Below are 17666 nucleotides of genomic sequence, written 5' to 3'. Positions count from 1 at the left end.
GTCTTCGAGTTGGTAAATGGTTTCCCAAGTAGCAGACACCTTGAAGTATGCAGCGGATATCACTACGTTTACTGATCGAGGTGAAATGCTCTATTGCGGTCGTGAAAAATGTTTGGTGGTTGTAAACAAATATATGGCGTGCAATCAATTATTCGGGGGACTTGGTGCAGGTCCTCTCAGGCACCACTGAGGTCATTCCGAGCTAAGTGGGGCTCCAAAGCTTCAAGAACTCTGGGGTCGAGGAGCGCATTTTACGGATTCTCCCAATCAGAGTGAATATTATCATCTGGTATGCATCTCATCCTGAATTCGAACCTGCTCAAACACGTGGTGTCAGCAGAGTGAGCTCATTGTGTTGGCTTTTCAAGTCTCACTTTGATCTGGAGATCCTAGACCATGGATTCGAGATTTTGGGGCAATCTGCCGCTTTTTCATGCTTTTAAACGGATGAGTAGAGGCAACTATGTCTGCTCAACGATGCCAAGTCCATGGCGATACCTGTAAAACTTGCCGGCTTTCACGTGATAGCATGTCATGAAGCACAGCAATTTGAAGTTTGAAGTGGCCAACGCTGCAATAGAATGGAATAAAACAGCGGCAAGGACAGATAATCAAACTGCGGGATCCTGACACCACGTCTTCACCAGATTCTATCTGCATGAGGTCCAACACCAGATTTTCCTGCAGCAAGCTTCAGAGGTAGATAGCGCGAGCAGTAGATCGACAAAAGGCGGGAAGGTTGACCCACCCTTGTCTATATCGCCAGAACTGAACGAGCTTCCGCTCCTCCTCCGTACGGATATTAGATCTACGTTAAACACTTACCATACGACCAACCCACGAGTAGATGCCATGACAAATCAAGCATAAAGTTCAAGGCTGGATAAGGTCGAGACAGGCTACCAGGCACACCTTCTACTATGGCAGATAGGCGAGGGTTGTTCGTCATGCTTTGAGTTGTGTGCAAGTGTCTCGCCTCTATCTTCGCCGTGAATACTACCACATTGGACTTGAGAACGTCGCCAGCCTTACGATCGCCATCGTTGCGATCTCTGGAACCGCAAGACAATTCTATAGCTAGTCGAGTTCACCGCCAGCATGTCCCTCGGTATCTATTTCTCGATTCATCGTAACTCATCGCCATCTTTCTTTGATTGCGCTCGCTCAAAATCAAAACGTCCACGTGCCTGCGAGGTTTCTGTCTTCGTACTTGTCGCACATGCGGTCCTCCAAATATCCCTGGATGCCTTCGACTACCAATCGGTCCCCCTGCCTACAAATAGCATCTAATATCTCGACCGGATGCTTCTGCTCAAACCCTGGGAGTGAATGTATAGACATCACTTTTGTGTTGAGAAATGCATTGTCCAGCAGTTCCCAGAGAACTTCAAGGGCAACGTGAGAAGAGATGAGCTCATCCTCGCGGCTGTCTGAAGGCTCTGTACTGTTGTGCAAGTCAAGCTTTTGCATATGTAGTTCCAGTTCGTCCATGGCCTCGATTTGAGGGTACTGCTGTCGATATCTCGCGTTCAGAAGGTTCTTCTCCAGACGCTTGTTGTCCCGCTGCAATCGCTGGTTAATCTTCGACTGTGCTTCAATAATCTTCGTTTGCCTGTCGCTTTGTGCCATGGCACCGACCAAGGTGCTTGTCTGCTCTTTACTTTGTGCCAGAGCCTTTGTTAGTGCGCCTTTCAATCGACCAGACGAAGGCGCGTCTGAGTTGGTTAGCTCGGTCAGTTGCTCTGCTGAATCAACCTCGTTCGTGCTTCCTTGTTTCTTGGAAGCGATTTCCCGCTCGTTCTTCAGCTTTCTGTGGCGTCGACCTTTGGGCGGGTCACGATTCTCGTCGATCCTAATTGGATGTTTGAACTTGCAGTCGTTGAAGTATCGGCAATAGCCGTTTCCCCAATCTCTACAGATAACCATGATAGGACTGCCTTTCGAATTCGCCTCAAGATTTTTTTTTTATGTATACGCAACGAGTACGAAAAGGGAGACCCTTAGTAAAATACCAGGACAGCTGTCTGTTAAGGAGAGCGCGAGGTGTCTTGCAGCGATCTGTACGACGATCAGGTAGAAATCAGACGATGTGGAACGAGAGCACAATACTTGTTGAATATTGATCCAGTAGAAAGAATGCCACGCGACACAGTCCATGCGTTGTCGACCATGGTGACAGCTGTACTGGAGGTTGTCACTTTCCGTTTCTTGTGCGAAGTGATATTGCTATACGAAATTGCGAAATAGCAGTGCTATGTCTCGTCACCATGGCCATTCGCGGCCTCTTTCTGCTTCTGGCAAGATGTTAAGGTCTAAACGACCACAAGCACTCAAAACAAAGGAGCCGGCGAGCTGATTTATGTATCGTGGATGTGCTGTTTGTTTTATATGCGAGTGCATATTGTCAACTGTCTCGGCTTGGTCTTGGGCTGTCACTCTAGCTATTCTCATCGAGACAGCGAATCTAGACGGCAGGTTGAACGATGCACGATGTGACGGAATTTGATGGGATAAGATCGCTAGATTCTGGCTGCGGCCTCACCTTTCGAATCACTCGCTGGCTTGGCTGGGAAGTATCATCATTTTTTTCGCAGTCAGTCTGGCTGCGAGCGTCTGCAGCAAAGCTCTCAGGAAGTACAGGAGGTATAGATGCCGGTCTTGTTGGCTTCAATATGTTAAGGTCATGGAAGAACGAGCGGAATGGGCGCGTCCTCTAAAGTACCACCCTCAATTCAAGATACGAATGCTTGTCAGAACAAATATATGTATCAGAAGAGCCTCTGCACCATCGCGTGCTCATACCCGCACTGTACTCACATATGAACGAGGTGAAGGGCATACGCCAACCTGGTATTGTTATATCGACATTACGCATACGTCTTTGTTGGGTCAGGCAATTGCTCACAGTATTCAGAAACTGATCAATCAAGGCTGTCATCGGCTTGCACAATCGAGATGGTTGGGGTAATATCTGCAATCCATCGCAAGATTCCATAGCACAATGCGCGCATCAGATTGAATGGCTTTGGCAGGTAGTCATTGTACTTGCCAGTAGTCGCGTGTAACACATGCTCTACAGCGGTAACATGCTAGATTCTGAGTCCGGACTCAACTTCCGCCATGACGTTGTCCTATGGATGTGCAAAACGGCTGGTAAGCGAAGGAACGATTCCAAGCGTACCATAGCTGAATGTCCCAGGAATATTGCATGAAACAAGACACTTCACAATCGAAACTTCGTCTTGCATCAATATCTAACCAACTCACGCCCAACATGATTGAGAGCAACTCCAAGATCCTCATTACTGGAGGATCTCAAGGAATTGGTAGAGCGCTTGCTCGGCACTTTGCAGAAAAAGGTCACAAATTGTTCTTACTAGATGTGAACAAGGAAGGTCTTCAGCACACAGCAGAGAAACACTTGGAAAAGTACTCCGACAGAGTATCATGGGCACAATGTGACCTATCAGACACCAACGCCATTCGAGATACTGTGAAGAAGGCAGCAGATTATCTGGGCGGAAAGATTGACTTCTTAATCAACAATGCTGGAATTTCGTACCCATACTGGCCGGAGAACAAGACCATGGAGGACCCTTCGACGTTGGATATGTGGAAGAAATACGTCGATGTCAACTTGACTGGCAACTTTGCTCTGAGCCAAGCCGCAATTCCATACATGAAAGTCGACCACAAAGATTCGGCGAACAAGCTGCCAGGTTCGAAGGTCGGTACTGCTGGACCATGTATCATCAACGTCAGCAGTTTCCGTGGCGTTATCAGTGATCCCAACCAAGAGGGATATGCCGCTTCCAAAGGTAAGTTTGAAAATCGCTTCTATGTTCATGTTCAGCGAGCTAACTTTTACAGCTGGTCTGATTGGTCTAAGCACTGCCATGGCTGTCAGTCTGCAACACTTTGGTATTCGTGTCAACACCATCTCACCTGGTCGTATCAAGGTTACTCACGAGAACAAGGAAGGAGACGACAAGGATCAGGGCTGGGAGCATGATGAGGACGATGAGGAAACTCATGCAACTAACCGAGCTGGCATGCCCGAGGACATCACCGAAGCAGCAGAGTACATTCTAGGTGCTGGTTTCGTTACTGGACAGAACCTGGTCGTCGACGGTGGCGTGACCATCATGAAGGGAAAGGCATAGGTCGTGGTAGGGGCATTAGGAACCAACGCTAGCTAAAGACGAGCTTCAGGCGTTGCGAATAGATCGTGTCGTGAGTTCGGGTGACAAGAGTCTGCTTACATCGCCAGCCAGAAGAGCATCTCAGCGAGAAGCACTTTTTACGTGAATTGGCACAGCCTCTGCACGTGCATTGATGCCACGAGCGATCAATGTGCTTTAAAGGTGTGCAGAAATCACCACTTCGGCCGGAACGGCAGGCGCCGCAGGCACGGAGGACCATTTTACGGTCATCCGTAGCGTTATCGCCGTAGTTGGGCCTGAGTGCTTTGCGTGTTTTTGGACGCGTTTTCGTGTTGGCTCGCAACGCCACCTTTGTCCATCGTTATCGACACTGTCTACGATATCTGCAAGCTGTAATATGCGTACGAGGTTGTGACACCGAAGAGGCCGGCCAGTTATGCCACCAACGCTGTCCTTGCGCGTATGACGAAGAACAATCTACACAAATGCTTAGGATGGCTTCTGCAACAACCATCGACCCTCAACGACACAAACCTCGAGTATATTGTCCCTTTAAGCCAGGACCCTATTGATGTCGAGGGCGAACCCGAAGAAGTTGAGGGCTTTCAAAAAGAAGAGGAAATGGCTCGACTGCAGCTTGCACCACAAAGTGTGACGAAGCCACGATTACTACAAACGAACAGACCAGCTACACTTCCGACACCCTCGAACTCGATTTCTCCAGTCACCGAACGAAGTCCTCGAATACCTCTGAGCGCTCGGGTACCGTCTACGCCGACCTTGTCGAAGCCGGGCATTCAGAACACCCCTGCCTCGAACTATGCAGATAGCGTGATAGATGTGATTGACATTGAAGACATCGACGATATTGAAGTTGAAGATCATGACGGAGTAGATCTGGCTGTGAGTTTGGACAATACCGTAGTGTCATACGACAACTTTGGCACTCCTGTCAGGTTATGGAATGAAGAAGCTGCGACGAGAGTTGAGCCTCAGTCTGTGCAACGAGGCAAAAAGCGGACCAGTGACGATTTCTTCGCCGATGCTTCATCGAAACCTGATGAGCAACAAGTGGTCTACGATAGCGAAGAAGAGAACACGAGCACTCAGAGGCCTGCCACTCGGATCCGAAGAAAGTCCTGGAAAAACGAGGAGGATGTAGCGGAAGACATGATGAACGTTGATGAGGATTCGGTGGCTGTTAGCAGCAATAAGAATACGACTAAGCGCGATCCCTCTCGATCTAGCTCTCCGTACAAGGCAAGCCCCTACTTCTCCTCGTCCCATCGAGGGGTTGAGACATCTGCACGGAAGCCGTCTAACAAGCGCTTGAAGAGGCAGCAGACCTCATCGGAAAGTGGCGGTGTTGGGCCGTCCAAAGCACGCAATGCGTGGCAAGACGAAAGCCGCGATGATACAGAAGTTATGCTGGATAGCAACGAACCAATTTCACCTGCTAAGCCCAGGTGGCACGCAACAACAAGAGTGGTCGATGATATTACAGAGACGCAGACCACTGTAGACGAACATCTCACTCTCATTGGGAAGCCGGCCATGTACCGAAACCCATCGCATCTAAACAGTGGAGTACTTGATTCGCCTCGGCCAGTCATCGTCGGTAGTAGTGGACAAGCAAGCAAGACAATGAGCGAGGACCAACAAACTCTGGTCAACCAATTTCGAGACGCCGCCGAAAGCCAGCTGCAAAATTTACTGTCATACTCGCAAGCTCGTTTGAAAGAGATTCGCAAGCAAATCATGAACTACCGCTGTGAAGGAGAGACTCCTCCGTCAGAACTGGAAGGCCAGCTACAGCCGTTGAAAGACAAGATCAGCAAGTCTATTCCCGAAATCATGGCACTTCGAAATGAACTGAGTTCCAAGTACCTGCACCGGAACAAGAAGAAGATCGAGCTCGACGCGCTTCTCGACGACGACGACGCGGACGAAACAATTGATGAGCAGGCTATGGTTTTAAGTTCCGAGATCCATCAATTGAAGAAGGATATGGCGCCACTAGAATTCTCACTCCTCGAAATGATTCAACAAGCCAATTTTTCGGACGATGAATTGTACATGCTTCAACCCAAGCAGAAGAGCCGACAGAACTCGACTTCCCAGCTAGTGCAGCCGTCACAAAGAATACTGGTCTCGTCCACACAGCATGTTCGCCATGTTACTCAGGATCTACCTGCGGCGAATTCACCCAACTCATCGAGAAAACGTTATGGCTCTCCGTCAGTTGCACAAACACCAATCGAAAGTCTACAGCCGGTCGAGCGCCGCGGTGCATCACGAAAGAAAATGGAGAAAGGCTCGAGCAGCATCGCGGTAATGCCCACTTCTTTTGGTCCAGAGAAAATGAGGTCCAACGACCTCGATGATTACAGGCAGGAGCGAGATTTTTCAAGAACCATGGGAAGTCCTGATCCGCCCTCACCTCATGCCGAAGAGTTTCCAGATTCTGGCTTTTTCGACGACGATGAAGACATGCTCGATGCATTGAGAGATCACGAGCAGTCTTCTGGCGATAAGAACGACTTTACACGACCTTCCAATCGCAATCCGCTAGATGAGATGAGCCACAATATTCAAAGAGTCAAAAAGCCACCAGCACTTGCTCCCGAAAAGACTGTCGAGCCTTCAGCTGATCTGTTGCGCCACCCATGGTCCGCCGATGTTATGGCGGCCTTGAGAAAGAAGTTTCACCTGAAGAATTTCAGGCACAACCAGTTGGAAGCCATCAACGAAACCCTGGCCGGCAAGGACACTTTTGTATTGATGCCTACCGGTGGCGGAAAGTCTCTGTGCTACCAGTTGCCTTCCATCATTTCTTCAGGCAACACGAACGGTGTCACAGTTGTCATATCTCCGTTACTGAGTTTGATGCAGGATCAGGTTGACCATTTGCAGAGATTGAAGATACAAGCATTCATGATCAACAGTGAGATAAGTGCTGAGCAGAAGAAGCTCATTTTTCAAGGCCTGAACGGGCCTCGACCAGATCAATTCATCCAGCTGTTGTACGTGACACCGGAGATGATTAGCAAAAGCAATGCCCTGCTCAACGTCTTCGAACGTCTCCACGAACGTGGAAAGTTAGCCAGACTGGTGATCGATGAGGCTCACTGTGTCAGTCAATGGGGTCACGATTTTCGCCCCGATTACAAGAATCTAGGTGATGTTCGTAGAAGATTTCCGGGAGTCCCAGTTATGGCATTGACTGCGACTGCTACCGAAAACGTTCAGAAGGATACGATTCACAGCTTGAGTATTGATGGCTGTAAAGTGTTCACCCAGAGTTTCAACAGACCAAATTTAATGTGGGAGGTACGATCAAAGCGTAAAGGTGCTCAAACCATCTCAGACATTGCAGATATCATCAAAGAGAGCCATCGGCGACAATCTGGCATCGTGTACTGCTTGGCCAGAAAGACGTGCGAGAACGTTGCTAACCAACTGAGCAAGGATCATGGTATACGCTGTACGCATTATCACGCTGGCATGGAATCCGACAAACGTTCGAGCGTTCAAAAAGACTGGCAGAAGGGCAAATACGACGTTATAGTCGCGACTATCGCGTTTGGTATGGGCATTGACAAGGCAGATGTCAGGTTCGTCATCCATCACTCGCTGCCGAAGAGCTTAGAGGGTTATTATCAAGAAACTGGCCGAGCTGGTCGTGATGGTCAGCCATCACAGTGCTACCTCTTTTACGGATACGGTGACACCTCTCAGCTTATGAAAATGATCAAGGACGGAGACGGCAGCTGGGAACAGAAAGAGCGCCAGAAATCTATGCTGCGTAATATGATTCAATACTGCGAGAACAAAACTGACTGTCGACGTGTGCAAGTCCTCGCTTATTTCAACGAGCACTTTCACAAGAAGGATTGTCACGAGACTTGTGACAATTGTCAATCTGATGCGAACTTTGAGACGAAAGATTTCTCGCACCACGCCAAGAACATCATCAAGCTAGTCCGACAGGCTAGCAAAAAGCGAGTGACCTTATTGCAATGTGCCGATGCATACCGAGGGTCAAAGAGTAAAGCAGTTACTGAAAACGAACTTGATGATTTGCAAGAGTTTAATGCTGGAGCAGATCTTGATCGAGGAGATGCCGAACGTCTATTCTATTATCTACTCGCCGAGGACGCACTGGAAGAGTATCACATCACGAACAAGAAAGGGTTTACGACCCAGTACATCAAGCTTGGTTCAAGCTATCAGGACTTTACAACTGGGAACAGGAAGCTCGAGTTCCAAGTTCGACTCGGATCGAACAAGAAAGCCAAAGCCAAAGTACCCAAAACGAAAGCCAAGACTAAGGCCAAACCTCGAGGTGCGCGGCAATCCAATCCGATCGAGATCGACGACGTGGAAGAGGATAATGACTTTGGACCACCACCAACTGCTCTATCGTCGCCTGTAGTGGCACGGCAGAAGAAGAGACAGAAGCAAAAGCCTCAAAGTCGTCTGTCAGTTCGACCGGTGGTAGAAGACAGTGACGATGACGAGGATTTCGTAGATGCAACACAAGACTCAGAAGGGTTTGCCACTGTCCGCCGAGCTGGTAAAGCTCGTCGTGCTAAAGTACATGTTAGTGGTCCTGCCATCACGACAGATGGACGACTTGACGAGCTGGATGAAATGAGTCGGAGCATTCTCGACAATTTCGTGACTCAGACACGTGAGAGGCTCCGTCGTGTGATGGTGCAGAACAATCTACAGCAGCAGGTCGTTTCGGACACGAAACTCCGCGAGATTGGGATTGCTCTGCCTTCTGGTGAGGCTGAGATTCAACGATTGTCGGGCGTTCCAAACGACCAATTGTGGAAACTGGTGAAGAAAGGTTTGCTGGAGTGTGTGCAGAGTGCGAGGAGTTTCTGTGCTGAGGTACAGCCAGAGTCGAACTGAGTCAAGTATAGATATCTAGTATGAGTATTGATAGTGTTCATTTTGCTGACTGTCAGAGACGTGGGTCTCTGTCGCCGAGCTACGAATTTATGAAGAAAGCCTTTGCTGAATGAAACTCTCTCTATGCATTCTCATGAATCAAAATTGTACGACATATTGTACTCTTAAGCTCTGCTGCTCAAATTCTCATGCATACAATTACACATGCTTGCCTTTCATCTCAATCATTACAGCCGCAACTTGCAATCTGAGGTTCAAGCTCAGTCATGACTAGGCACTTTGTATAGATCCAGTAATTCAGACACTTATGTGCGACACGGTAAGCTTCGACGATAAACATGATATCGTGCCATTCCGTTTACCGCTAGAATGAAAGGATCGGAGCCAAGAACAAGAAGAATTATAGCTTCCGAAGCCATGCATCACGAGGAACGTCAGCTGGCTTGGCTATGGCGGGCGCTGTATTTGAGCTGAATTACTGTGCTAGGAAGTTGAGATCACTCAATATGGCAAATCAGCAACGTGAATGGAGTGAACCGGGTTATTGTCAAAATGCAATTCCTGGTGAATGAAGTTGAATACGTCCCACCAAGTAAAGAAGTTTGTGTGCGTCAATGTCGACGAAGGGGTCTCGAGAGCTGATGTGAGAGTCTGTTAACGTCGGAGATAGTCTCTTGCTTCGTGGTGTCTTTGGAATGAGTGCTGTGCCGAAGGTGCAGCCATGAGCGTGTTACATCGTTCGACCTATGCTTATGCCAGTCTGAATAGATATACCTCACTCGCAAGTCTCCACATACAGAACGAGGAAATTTTCACTTTAGAAAACGAAATTGCTGGTACATGTGCAGGAGCATTACTTGACGCCTACATGAATTACAAGGCTATGCGGAAACAAAAATCACCTGCCACTTACGAACTTGACCAGAACAGAGCTACCATTGACGTGGCAGAAGCATCAGAAGACATCTATGCTCTAGCCACAGTCAAGATACTGCACAGACACCTGCCAGCTTCACAAGATAACTTCACCGCAGAAATGCAGTTTTGGCAAGGAAGCCTGCCACAACTGCATCCACAACTTATTTCAATGCATTATATATCATTGATGTGCCATGAACAATCAAGAGCATCGCGTTCCCAACTGTTGATGGTCGACTAACAGGTCTGAGAGTGTGGTACCATTATGGCGACGTGATCACACACAGAACGTATACAGACGAAAGTAAGGTCTGGGTACCAGATGTCAAGTCAGACCTTGCAGTTGTGAAGATCACTGCAGGAAAGCGGAGTGCTGACGAAGAGGGATCGATCGACACACTCGAGTTCATTCGTGCGACGCAGGAAGGAGTTGATGGTGAAAGCAATAGTGTACCAGCCTGGCGACTTGATGTCTCGACCATGAGGTATTTGGGCCAGGGCGACACAAGAGTCAGCGTTGATGTTGATACGGTAGTTGAGAAGGCACCTACTACTGGTGGCTTCGCCTGGAGCATCAGAGGCTTCTATGATGTAATCTGCGAGCTAGGCTGGATCTCACGTCTAGGCGTTGTATGGGGTCGAAGTTAGATATAGGCCTGCACCAGTCTGTTGATCAAATGCTATCCTTCGCCTCCACCCGCATCTGCACGACATCTCCTTCGGGGTGACACCTTTGATGACCACCAGGGACTAGTAACAGCTTCAAAATGAATCGACGCGTCGACTTTCAAGCTGGTCACGCCAAAGCTAAGCTTCGAACGGCTTGGGGCAAATTGAAAGAACTGCCTAGTAAGCACGATCTCTAGCTAGTACCAGCGGCAACGTCAATGCTCATGGCAATGGTCTGCTCTACCACTGCAGGTCAAGTTTTTCACTACTATCATTCATAGTCCGCTTGATACATCGGCAACCAGCTGCTATTGTCACCGAGCTATACAGTACTAGAATACGATGCGAGGATGGAGGAAGCGTGTGTAGAAGCTATACAAGTGCAATGGTCGTTGTACCCAATTGATTGATTGTGTACACAAGGCAGTCGCGAACGCAGGATGCGTCTAGACCATACTCGACTTTCCAATTACGGTGAGAAGAGTGCTTGGTGCGGCTCTGCCCTCAACCTCGATCACAGTCTAAGCATTTCGAAGCAATTTCGATGGTGTTGATTTCGTGAATATAGGCGCGAATGGCGCAGTATGCACAAGACTCGCAGGTGCTGTTGAGTGGTTCGTCAGTCCTCGCAGATACGCTTGGTCGCTCTGCTCCTGCTAGGAGTACTCGAAGTACCTGCCCATCGAAATGAGCGACTCTGCCTCGTGCCTGCCAAATTCAGACATGTTGAAACTTCCCGCCGAGTTGATATTTCACCCTCGTCTCACCCAATCATCGTCACATTCGTTATGCCGATTTGAGCTACTGATGAGTATGAATGGCTTGCAGACCACTCCATCCACTTTGCATTTGTGCAAAAGCCTGTCTTGAATCTGTACAATGCCGTTGGAAGAAATTCCGTCTAACATCCAGAGAGCTTCAAGCACAAGACAGGGTGGTCCAGACAATGGCGACAAGAGGGAGAGGAGCTCCTCATTTCCTAAACCGCCTCCAATCTCGATACAGGGCATGCTCAAAAATGACACTGAAGTCGGAGATATCGGCATGTTCGCTCATCGACCACGAGTTCCTCGATCGACGACACAGTCCTCTTTAGCCAGTCAACCAGGCACAACAGCGACCTCTTCATTGCCAAGAAGGCAACATCGTCCTCGCCCCGATCACAATTCCCGCAACCGTTCGCACCACACCTCAACTCGGACGCTGCAGAGAAATCAATCCATAAGTTCGAGCACGAGTGGCTACCACCAGGTGCCTCGTTTCCGAAGGCCACGTCCAAGACCTCCACAACTGTCGTATCAGCCTTTCCCTCACCGATCCTTACAGAGTCATCGGTCTCTGACATCTTTAGGAAATGCATCTGTCTGCGGGATCCCTGCTACACCATATTCTAGATCAGACAGGGCACCTTCTCCAGCTATGAGTAATCTGTATGAGTACCGCTACCCTGCTACGTCACGATATGACAGTGTCAGATCAATTCCATCTACACCAGGCTCAGTTTTCACAATGGGCAGAAGCATCCCCGAGTATCGTGCTGAACATAATCGTTCGGCTGTGTCTTTTCAACCCCCATCACCGCCCGCCATCGACAATCGCTATTATCACCAAGGCAGAGTCTCAGTGTCAAGAGCAACAACACCTCGCTTGAATAGGCCGGAAACCAACCGTTTGAGCATTACGACCTCACTGAACTCCGAACCTGCCTCCCCGACAGACTCGATTGTACCATTTTATTATGACTACAGTGAGTCGTTCTATGGCCGACAGGTGTTGCTGCCTCCACCAGCCGAGCATCCAACCATTGAGGAGGGTATCTTCGAGGCGGGAACTACTTCCACAACTCCAGGATTATCCGTTCCTGCAGCACAAAGCCCGTTTGGTATCCAACACGGTTCCAAATTTAGCCCTACAGAACCTCCAACCAAACACAATCGTTGCCTCAGTGACCATCCCTCTCATCACAGTCGGAGAGTAAGCAGCAAGTCTAATAGAAGCTTACACGTCCCTTCTCATCAGACTATCGATGAGGAGGATCATCAAGAGCCGGAACTTGAGACCTCACACGACAAGAATCAGGTATGAACAAATATCTAGTGACAAGACACGACTAATACGAGCCAGGCTGCGTCCAAGGATGTCATACGAGCTGTCGATCGGGCGGAGATACCCCTTGGCCGAAACTCGACTAATAGCCTAAGGAATTGGCCTTCTCCGTCCTCAAGCACGTTCTTCACAAACGCCAGTAGAAGTCCTCGAAACCTCAGTGATCTTGCAGCTCGAGCTCATTCCCCCGAAGGTGAGGGAACCCCGATTGGCAGCATTGATGCCGTCACCCAGCAAGAGGAAGGATCTGAGCGAAAAACGCACCTGCATGACCCTCAGATTCGAGGAACGTCTGAAAGTTATCAGTTGCCCAACCTTAGGTTCAGGCCACTATCCATTCACATCGATGCGACCTCGAGACCCTTGACCTCTCCTGTCACCAAAGTCCAGGTGACTCCAGAGATCGTCTGTCCACGTCCTGAACGGCCGACTTCTTCACAAAGCCGCAAGAGATTTAGCAAAATACTCGATGTTGATCAGGAACAAGACATTGTCAATTGCTACATGCCTAGCCTCAAGGACAACACACATTTTGTGGAGAGACTCGAACGAGTTGATGAAGCTAACCCGCTCGATACACCCTCAGACCGAAGTCCGGAAGTGGTTAGTGCAAGCAAGAAATTTGCTCAAAGTAATTTGCATAGTGCTGGGCCTGGGTCAAGCAGGGACAGGTGGAGTGGTGTCACAAGTCATGACATGTCCACTGTCGAATCACTGCTAGACCGTCATATTGAGTGTCTCGGTCTTCGATCAGGGGATTGTGATGCTTCAGATTCGTCAGCGCTGAACGACAGTGGCAATGATTCAAGACAGGTTGCGGAGCTGGATACTTCTCGATCATTATCGGGAGATGCATCCAGATTTCAAGAGCTACAGCTCGAGTCTATCGATCAGCATCGTCCTACCAGTTTGTCGACTACTGGTCAGCAAAGGCTCATGCCATGCAGATTGTTTGCCGATACTGCACACAATAAGTCGCCGGTCTTTCCTCTCGCAAGCTCGGAGTCTCATTCACGCTTCACACTCTCCTGGCCCGATGAAAAGTCCCGCCCATCATGTGGATGGCTGCAACTTCCGTCGGACAGCCATATCGATCCCAGAGCCGCACAAGCCAGCAGGCAGACCTTGCTCTCGGGAGATTACACTGATGTGGAAAGTGGTCCAACAATCAAGAAGTTTAAAGTCAGAAAGCATTTGAGTCGTAGTTTGACACCGGAGTGGTCATTCAGAAACACTCCGGGTAATATCTCAACTGCTACAGACACGACTGAGTCGGACAACAAGATCACACCTTGCATGGTGGACGGGAGTCAGGTGAACAGGACCGAGTCTCAAAAACGCCGAAAATTGAAGATTCACCTCAGGACCAGAGATCCCACGATCAAAATTTCCGCAAGTAGTGAGTGGCAATCTACAGACGAGCAGGTCTCACTCAACGTCCTTGAGTTGCACAGACTTGGTTTGACGCGTGCCCCAATCTCTGCTGTCGATGGGTTCGCCGAGCTAAGCGGAGTGTCGACAGACGCTTCGCAGCAGTCACTAAATTCAACGTTGCGTAGCCCTTGTCAGAAATCACCCGATACGTGGTCAAGCATTGTGGCTGCCATGCCTATGCCCGCACGCAAATTGGCAGGCTTGAAGAAAGAGAATTCTGTTCGAACGGTACGATCGCAACGAAGCATTATTGACCCTGTCAACACATCGCGAGTGAGTTCTCAAAGCCACATAAAAGAGGTCAAGGCTCATACAAGTGTCCCACAACTCGATCATCCAGACTTGGGACCATCTATACGTGCCTCTCAATTCGACCTTTCAGCTGTTTACCGTGTTGCATCTCCGAAACGCAAGCAATCCTCTTTCTCAGAACCAGCTGATCTGCTATTGTGCAGTCCTGCTCGCAAGACGCGTCGCAGCATGCGTGCACGAGGGAAGCTTCTCAGCTTCAGGAACAAGATGCCTTCTTCTGTTAAGAGCTTTACGTTCTCGCCCCCACCTAGCTGTGTCGATCAGCAATACACCTTCTCGCAGCGTTGCCGTGTCGAAAGACCAGATTCATACTTCGACCAACCTTCTCTACCAGAAACGATAGCAATGTCAGACTTTGCGTATCGCAAGCATAAACTAGTCGGGAGGCTAAAGGAGTGGTGTCGCAGGAGATGTATTCAAGCGAGACCCTACATCACGAAGCCTGTGAAGAGAAGGTCTGTTCCACCAGGTGGTTTCATTGTATGACTAGGTTGCTGTGGTACCGTTCGCAAAGGATCTGTCCATCCGAACCGAATGACAAGGCGGTCTAGTGAGATGAGTGACACTTTTGGTAGTTGACTGCAGCAGAATGACGGGCTGATTCAGATCGAACGGTTTATGGTGGCAAGACGAAAGTGTATTGGTCGATAGTGGCGCCCAGTCCGTGGTGTAATGTTCATACAGATTTGCTTCGATGGCGGCAGAGTCGCGAATATTGACTTTAGCAGGTAGGTATAACAGTCTGTAGGTTTATGTTATCTCATCTTGAACTTGTGGATCGTATTTAATGCAGTAAATTCGTCGGAGGTACATCTGGCTCCCATGGCTAAGCGGTGCGACCGCTTACAAACCCCTCATATGTATTCGAGCTCAGGCAAGCGTGGGTCAAGCGGCTTATCTCGCTAAGCCAAGCAGTATAGCAATTCTCAGACGTACCGAGCCATACGTCCTGCCGAAAGCAGAGATATTATTCTTTCGCTTTAAGCTCACAATCTCAAAATCTTCCTCGCCTCTTCCGCCACATCATACAGGAAGAAAAAATCGTTATACTCTTTGGAGAAAGTCTTGGCTCCAGGCCCTGGTACTGGACGATCATAGTACCTCTTGACCTCTGAGGTCATCTTGTCTGGTGATCCCATCATCTTGTTCGAAATTGTCTGCACGGCACTTACACGCGGTACTCTAAGTTTATTAAAAAGCTGTGCTCGATGCGGCACATCGTCGGACTTTGTGCTTTTGTCGAAGAGCACCTCCAGTGCCATTGCGTCTTCTAGGGCTTGTGAAGCGCCCTGGCCGTGAGTTGGGAGCATCAAGTGAGCTGCGTCGCCAATGAGTATTGCGCGGCTTTTGACGAGTGTTTCGACTGGATCGCGCCACATATTCCTGTAGACTTTTACGTCTGTGGCGCCTTCGCAGATTGCGCGGACGGAGGGGTGAAAACCTTTTGCGTCGTCGAGGATATCTTGGATGCTGGCGGGTGAGTCCCATCCTTCTACATCTCTCTCTTTGGGTTTGGTGGGATGGAGGAGGGCTGCGTACAAGAGTTCGCCGCCTCGGCAGGGGTAGGTGTTGAGGAGGAGTCCTGGTCGCCCGACTTCGGACTTGTAGAATGTTGTGAAGCCGCTGGGTTGGTTGTGGTAGAATTGTCTGGTTTGAGGGTTGGCTAGGATGCTGTTCATAGGTTGTAGGAAGCGATACATTGACATGGGTGATTTGATGACTGGATAGTTGCGACCAATGATTGTGCTGATCAGGTTGCTGTGTGCGCCGTCGGCGATGATGAGGAGGTCTTTTTGGACGATCCCAGCATCACTGAGCGTGATCGTTCCCTCTTCTGGGTCAACGCCTTCCACCGCCTCGCCAAGACGAAGATGTATCCTTTCACTCTGCTCCCGAATCAACCTCGTAAGTCCAGCATGTAAGTCTGCCCTGTGGAACATCAACCACCGCGCACCATACAGTCCCTCAATGCCCTCAAACTGCTCCGTAGAGTCCTCCTCAATCGTGTCAGCTTTGATCCGGCGCATCTGTAAGTAGTCCAGCGCTCCAGCTTGTGCAAAGTCGAAGCCCCATCGTGACAGGATCCTGGTTCCATTCGGACCGATGATTATCGCTGCGCCGGTCTCGTTCCGAAATTGGGACTTTTCGAAGATGGTGATGGTGGAGGAGGGGCTGGCACGGGTAAGGGCCAAGGCAGCGGACAGGCCTCCTATGCCGGCGCCTATAATGCCAATGTCGAGCATGGTCAGTTATACGTTTATGCTGTTCTTGGTCAGGAGCAGTTTGGGATTTTGGAACTGTGCTTTAATTGAACCCAGATGCTATGAAAGGGGTTGCGGTGGCATGAAAAAGCATTTGGCGATGAGGTTGAACACCACCGACTTTGTAGTTGTTCACCAACGACTATTGGGACTTGACATGGTGGCGCATTGAGCCATCATCTGCTTTTTTGGAATGACGTGTGCACATGTTCGTCTTGCCAGACATGTCTCCATGCCACGAGATGGAGAGTTTGTAAACACTATCTTGTGGGAGGCCCTAAACTGGTAGTGAGATCTCCATGTCGAGGTGCCTGACATTTTTGAACGCGAGATGGGAGCGATAGACGAACTGTCTGACATATATATTGAAAGGCAGTCGAACGGTGGACTGATGTCCATCTCGAATATCATTGTGATACACGAAATCCATGTGTTCATCAAGGACTTTCAGGTGATGCCTGGAGAAGCGGGAAGACCCCGATTGCCACGCCTAGAACCGGAAATCACTTCGCCTAGAGTCAAGCAATTTTAAGCTTCAGCTAATCCGCAGTGTCCTGCTCATTAGGCTTTCTGTGACGCAATCTGTGCCTGGCTCTTTCTGTAAATGAGCTTCAACGACTTCAGAGATACACCAGCTAGGAGAGAGCTTGAGTATACAAGGAGTCAGTGGGTGCCCAGCTTCATTCACAGAGGACAAGAACACATTTGCCAGCCGCCGTGGTCAATCGTGGCCCTTTGAAACACGGAAGTTCGGAAATAGTGTTCGATAACCTGAAACAAGAGTCAGAACAGCTACACGAAAAGCATATTCGCAGCACTTAATATCACCTCGAACCTGATCCTCTTCTCTTTCTAGCAGCGTCCTCTTCTCTATATCACAGAA

General features: G+C 49.2%; 4 protein-coding genes across 4 annotated transcripts; 2 read left to right on the top strand and 2 right to left on the bottom strand.

The window, feature by feature from the left end:
• Positions 1-1170: 1170 nt before the first annotated feature.
• Positions 1171-1926, bottom strand: LTR64_002243 (uncharacterized protein; the record flags this gene model as incomplete). The annotated part of the gene is made up of 1 exon (XM_064896615.1): positions 1171-1926. One exon carries the CDS (start codon positions 1924-1926, stop codon positions 1171-1173), a length of 756 nt encoding a protein of 251 aa, XP_064755565.1.
• A 1348-nt stretch (positions 1927-3274) lies between these two features.
• Positions 3275-4163, top strand: LTR64_002242 (uncharacterized protein; the record flags this gene model as incomplete). The annotated part of the gene is made up of 2 exons (XM_064896614.1): positions 3275-3818; positions 3871-4163. The coding sequence occupies 2 exons, from the start codon at positions 3275-3277 to the stop codon at positions 4161-4163; spliced, it is 837 nt and encodes a 278-aa protein (XP_064755564.1).
• An 8016-nt stretch (positions 4164-12179) lies between these two features.
• LTR64_002241 (uncharacterized protein) lies at positions 12180-15008 on the top strand (the record flags this gene model as incomplete). The annotated part of the gene is made up of 2 exons (XM_064896613.1): positions 12180-12749; positions 12795-15008. The coding sequence occupies 2 exons, from the start codon at positions 12180-12182 to the stop codon at positions 15006-15008; spliced, it is 2784 nt and encodes a 927-aa protein (XP_064755563.1).
• A 500-nt stretch (positions 15009-15508) lies between these two features.
• LTR64_002240 (uncharacterized protein) lies at positions 15509-16765 on the bottom strand (the record flags this gene model as incomplete). Its single annotated transcript, XM_064896612.1, has 1 exon — positions 15509-16765. One exon carries the CDS (start codon positions 16763-16765, stop codon positions 15509-15511), a length of 1257 nt encoding a protein of 418 aa, XP_064755562.1.
• Positions 16766-17666: the final 901 nt, after the last annotated feature.

This window comes from Lithohypha guttulata (assembly GCF_036872675.1).
Source record: "Lithohypha guttulata strain CCFEE 5908 chromosome Unknown scaffold_2, whole genome shotgun sequence".
NCBI classification, from domain to species: Eukaryota; Fungi; Ascomycota; class Eurotiomycetes; order Chaetothyriales; family Trichomeriaceae; genus Lithohypha; species Lithohypha guttulata.
Note: the sequence above shows the minus strand (reverse complement) of the source record. Positions and strands in the feature narration are given on the sequence as shown.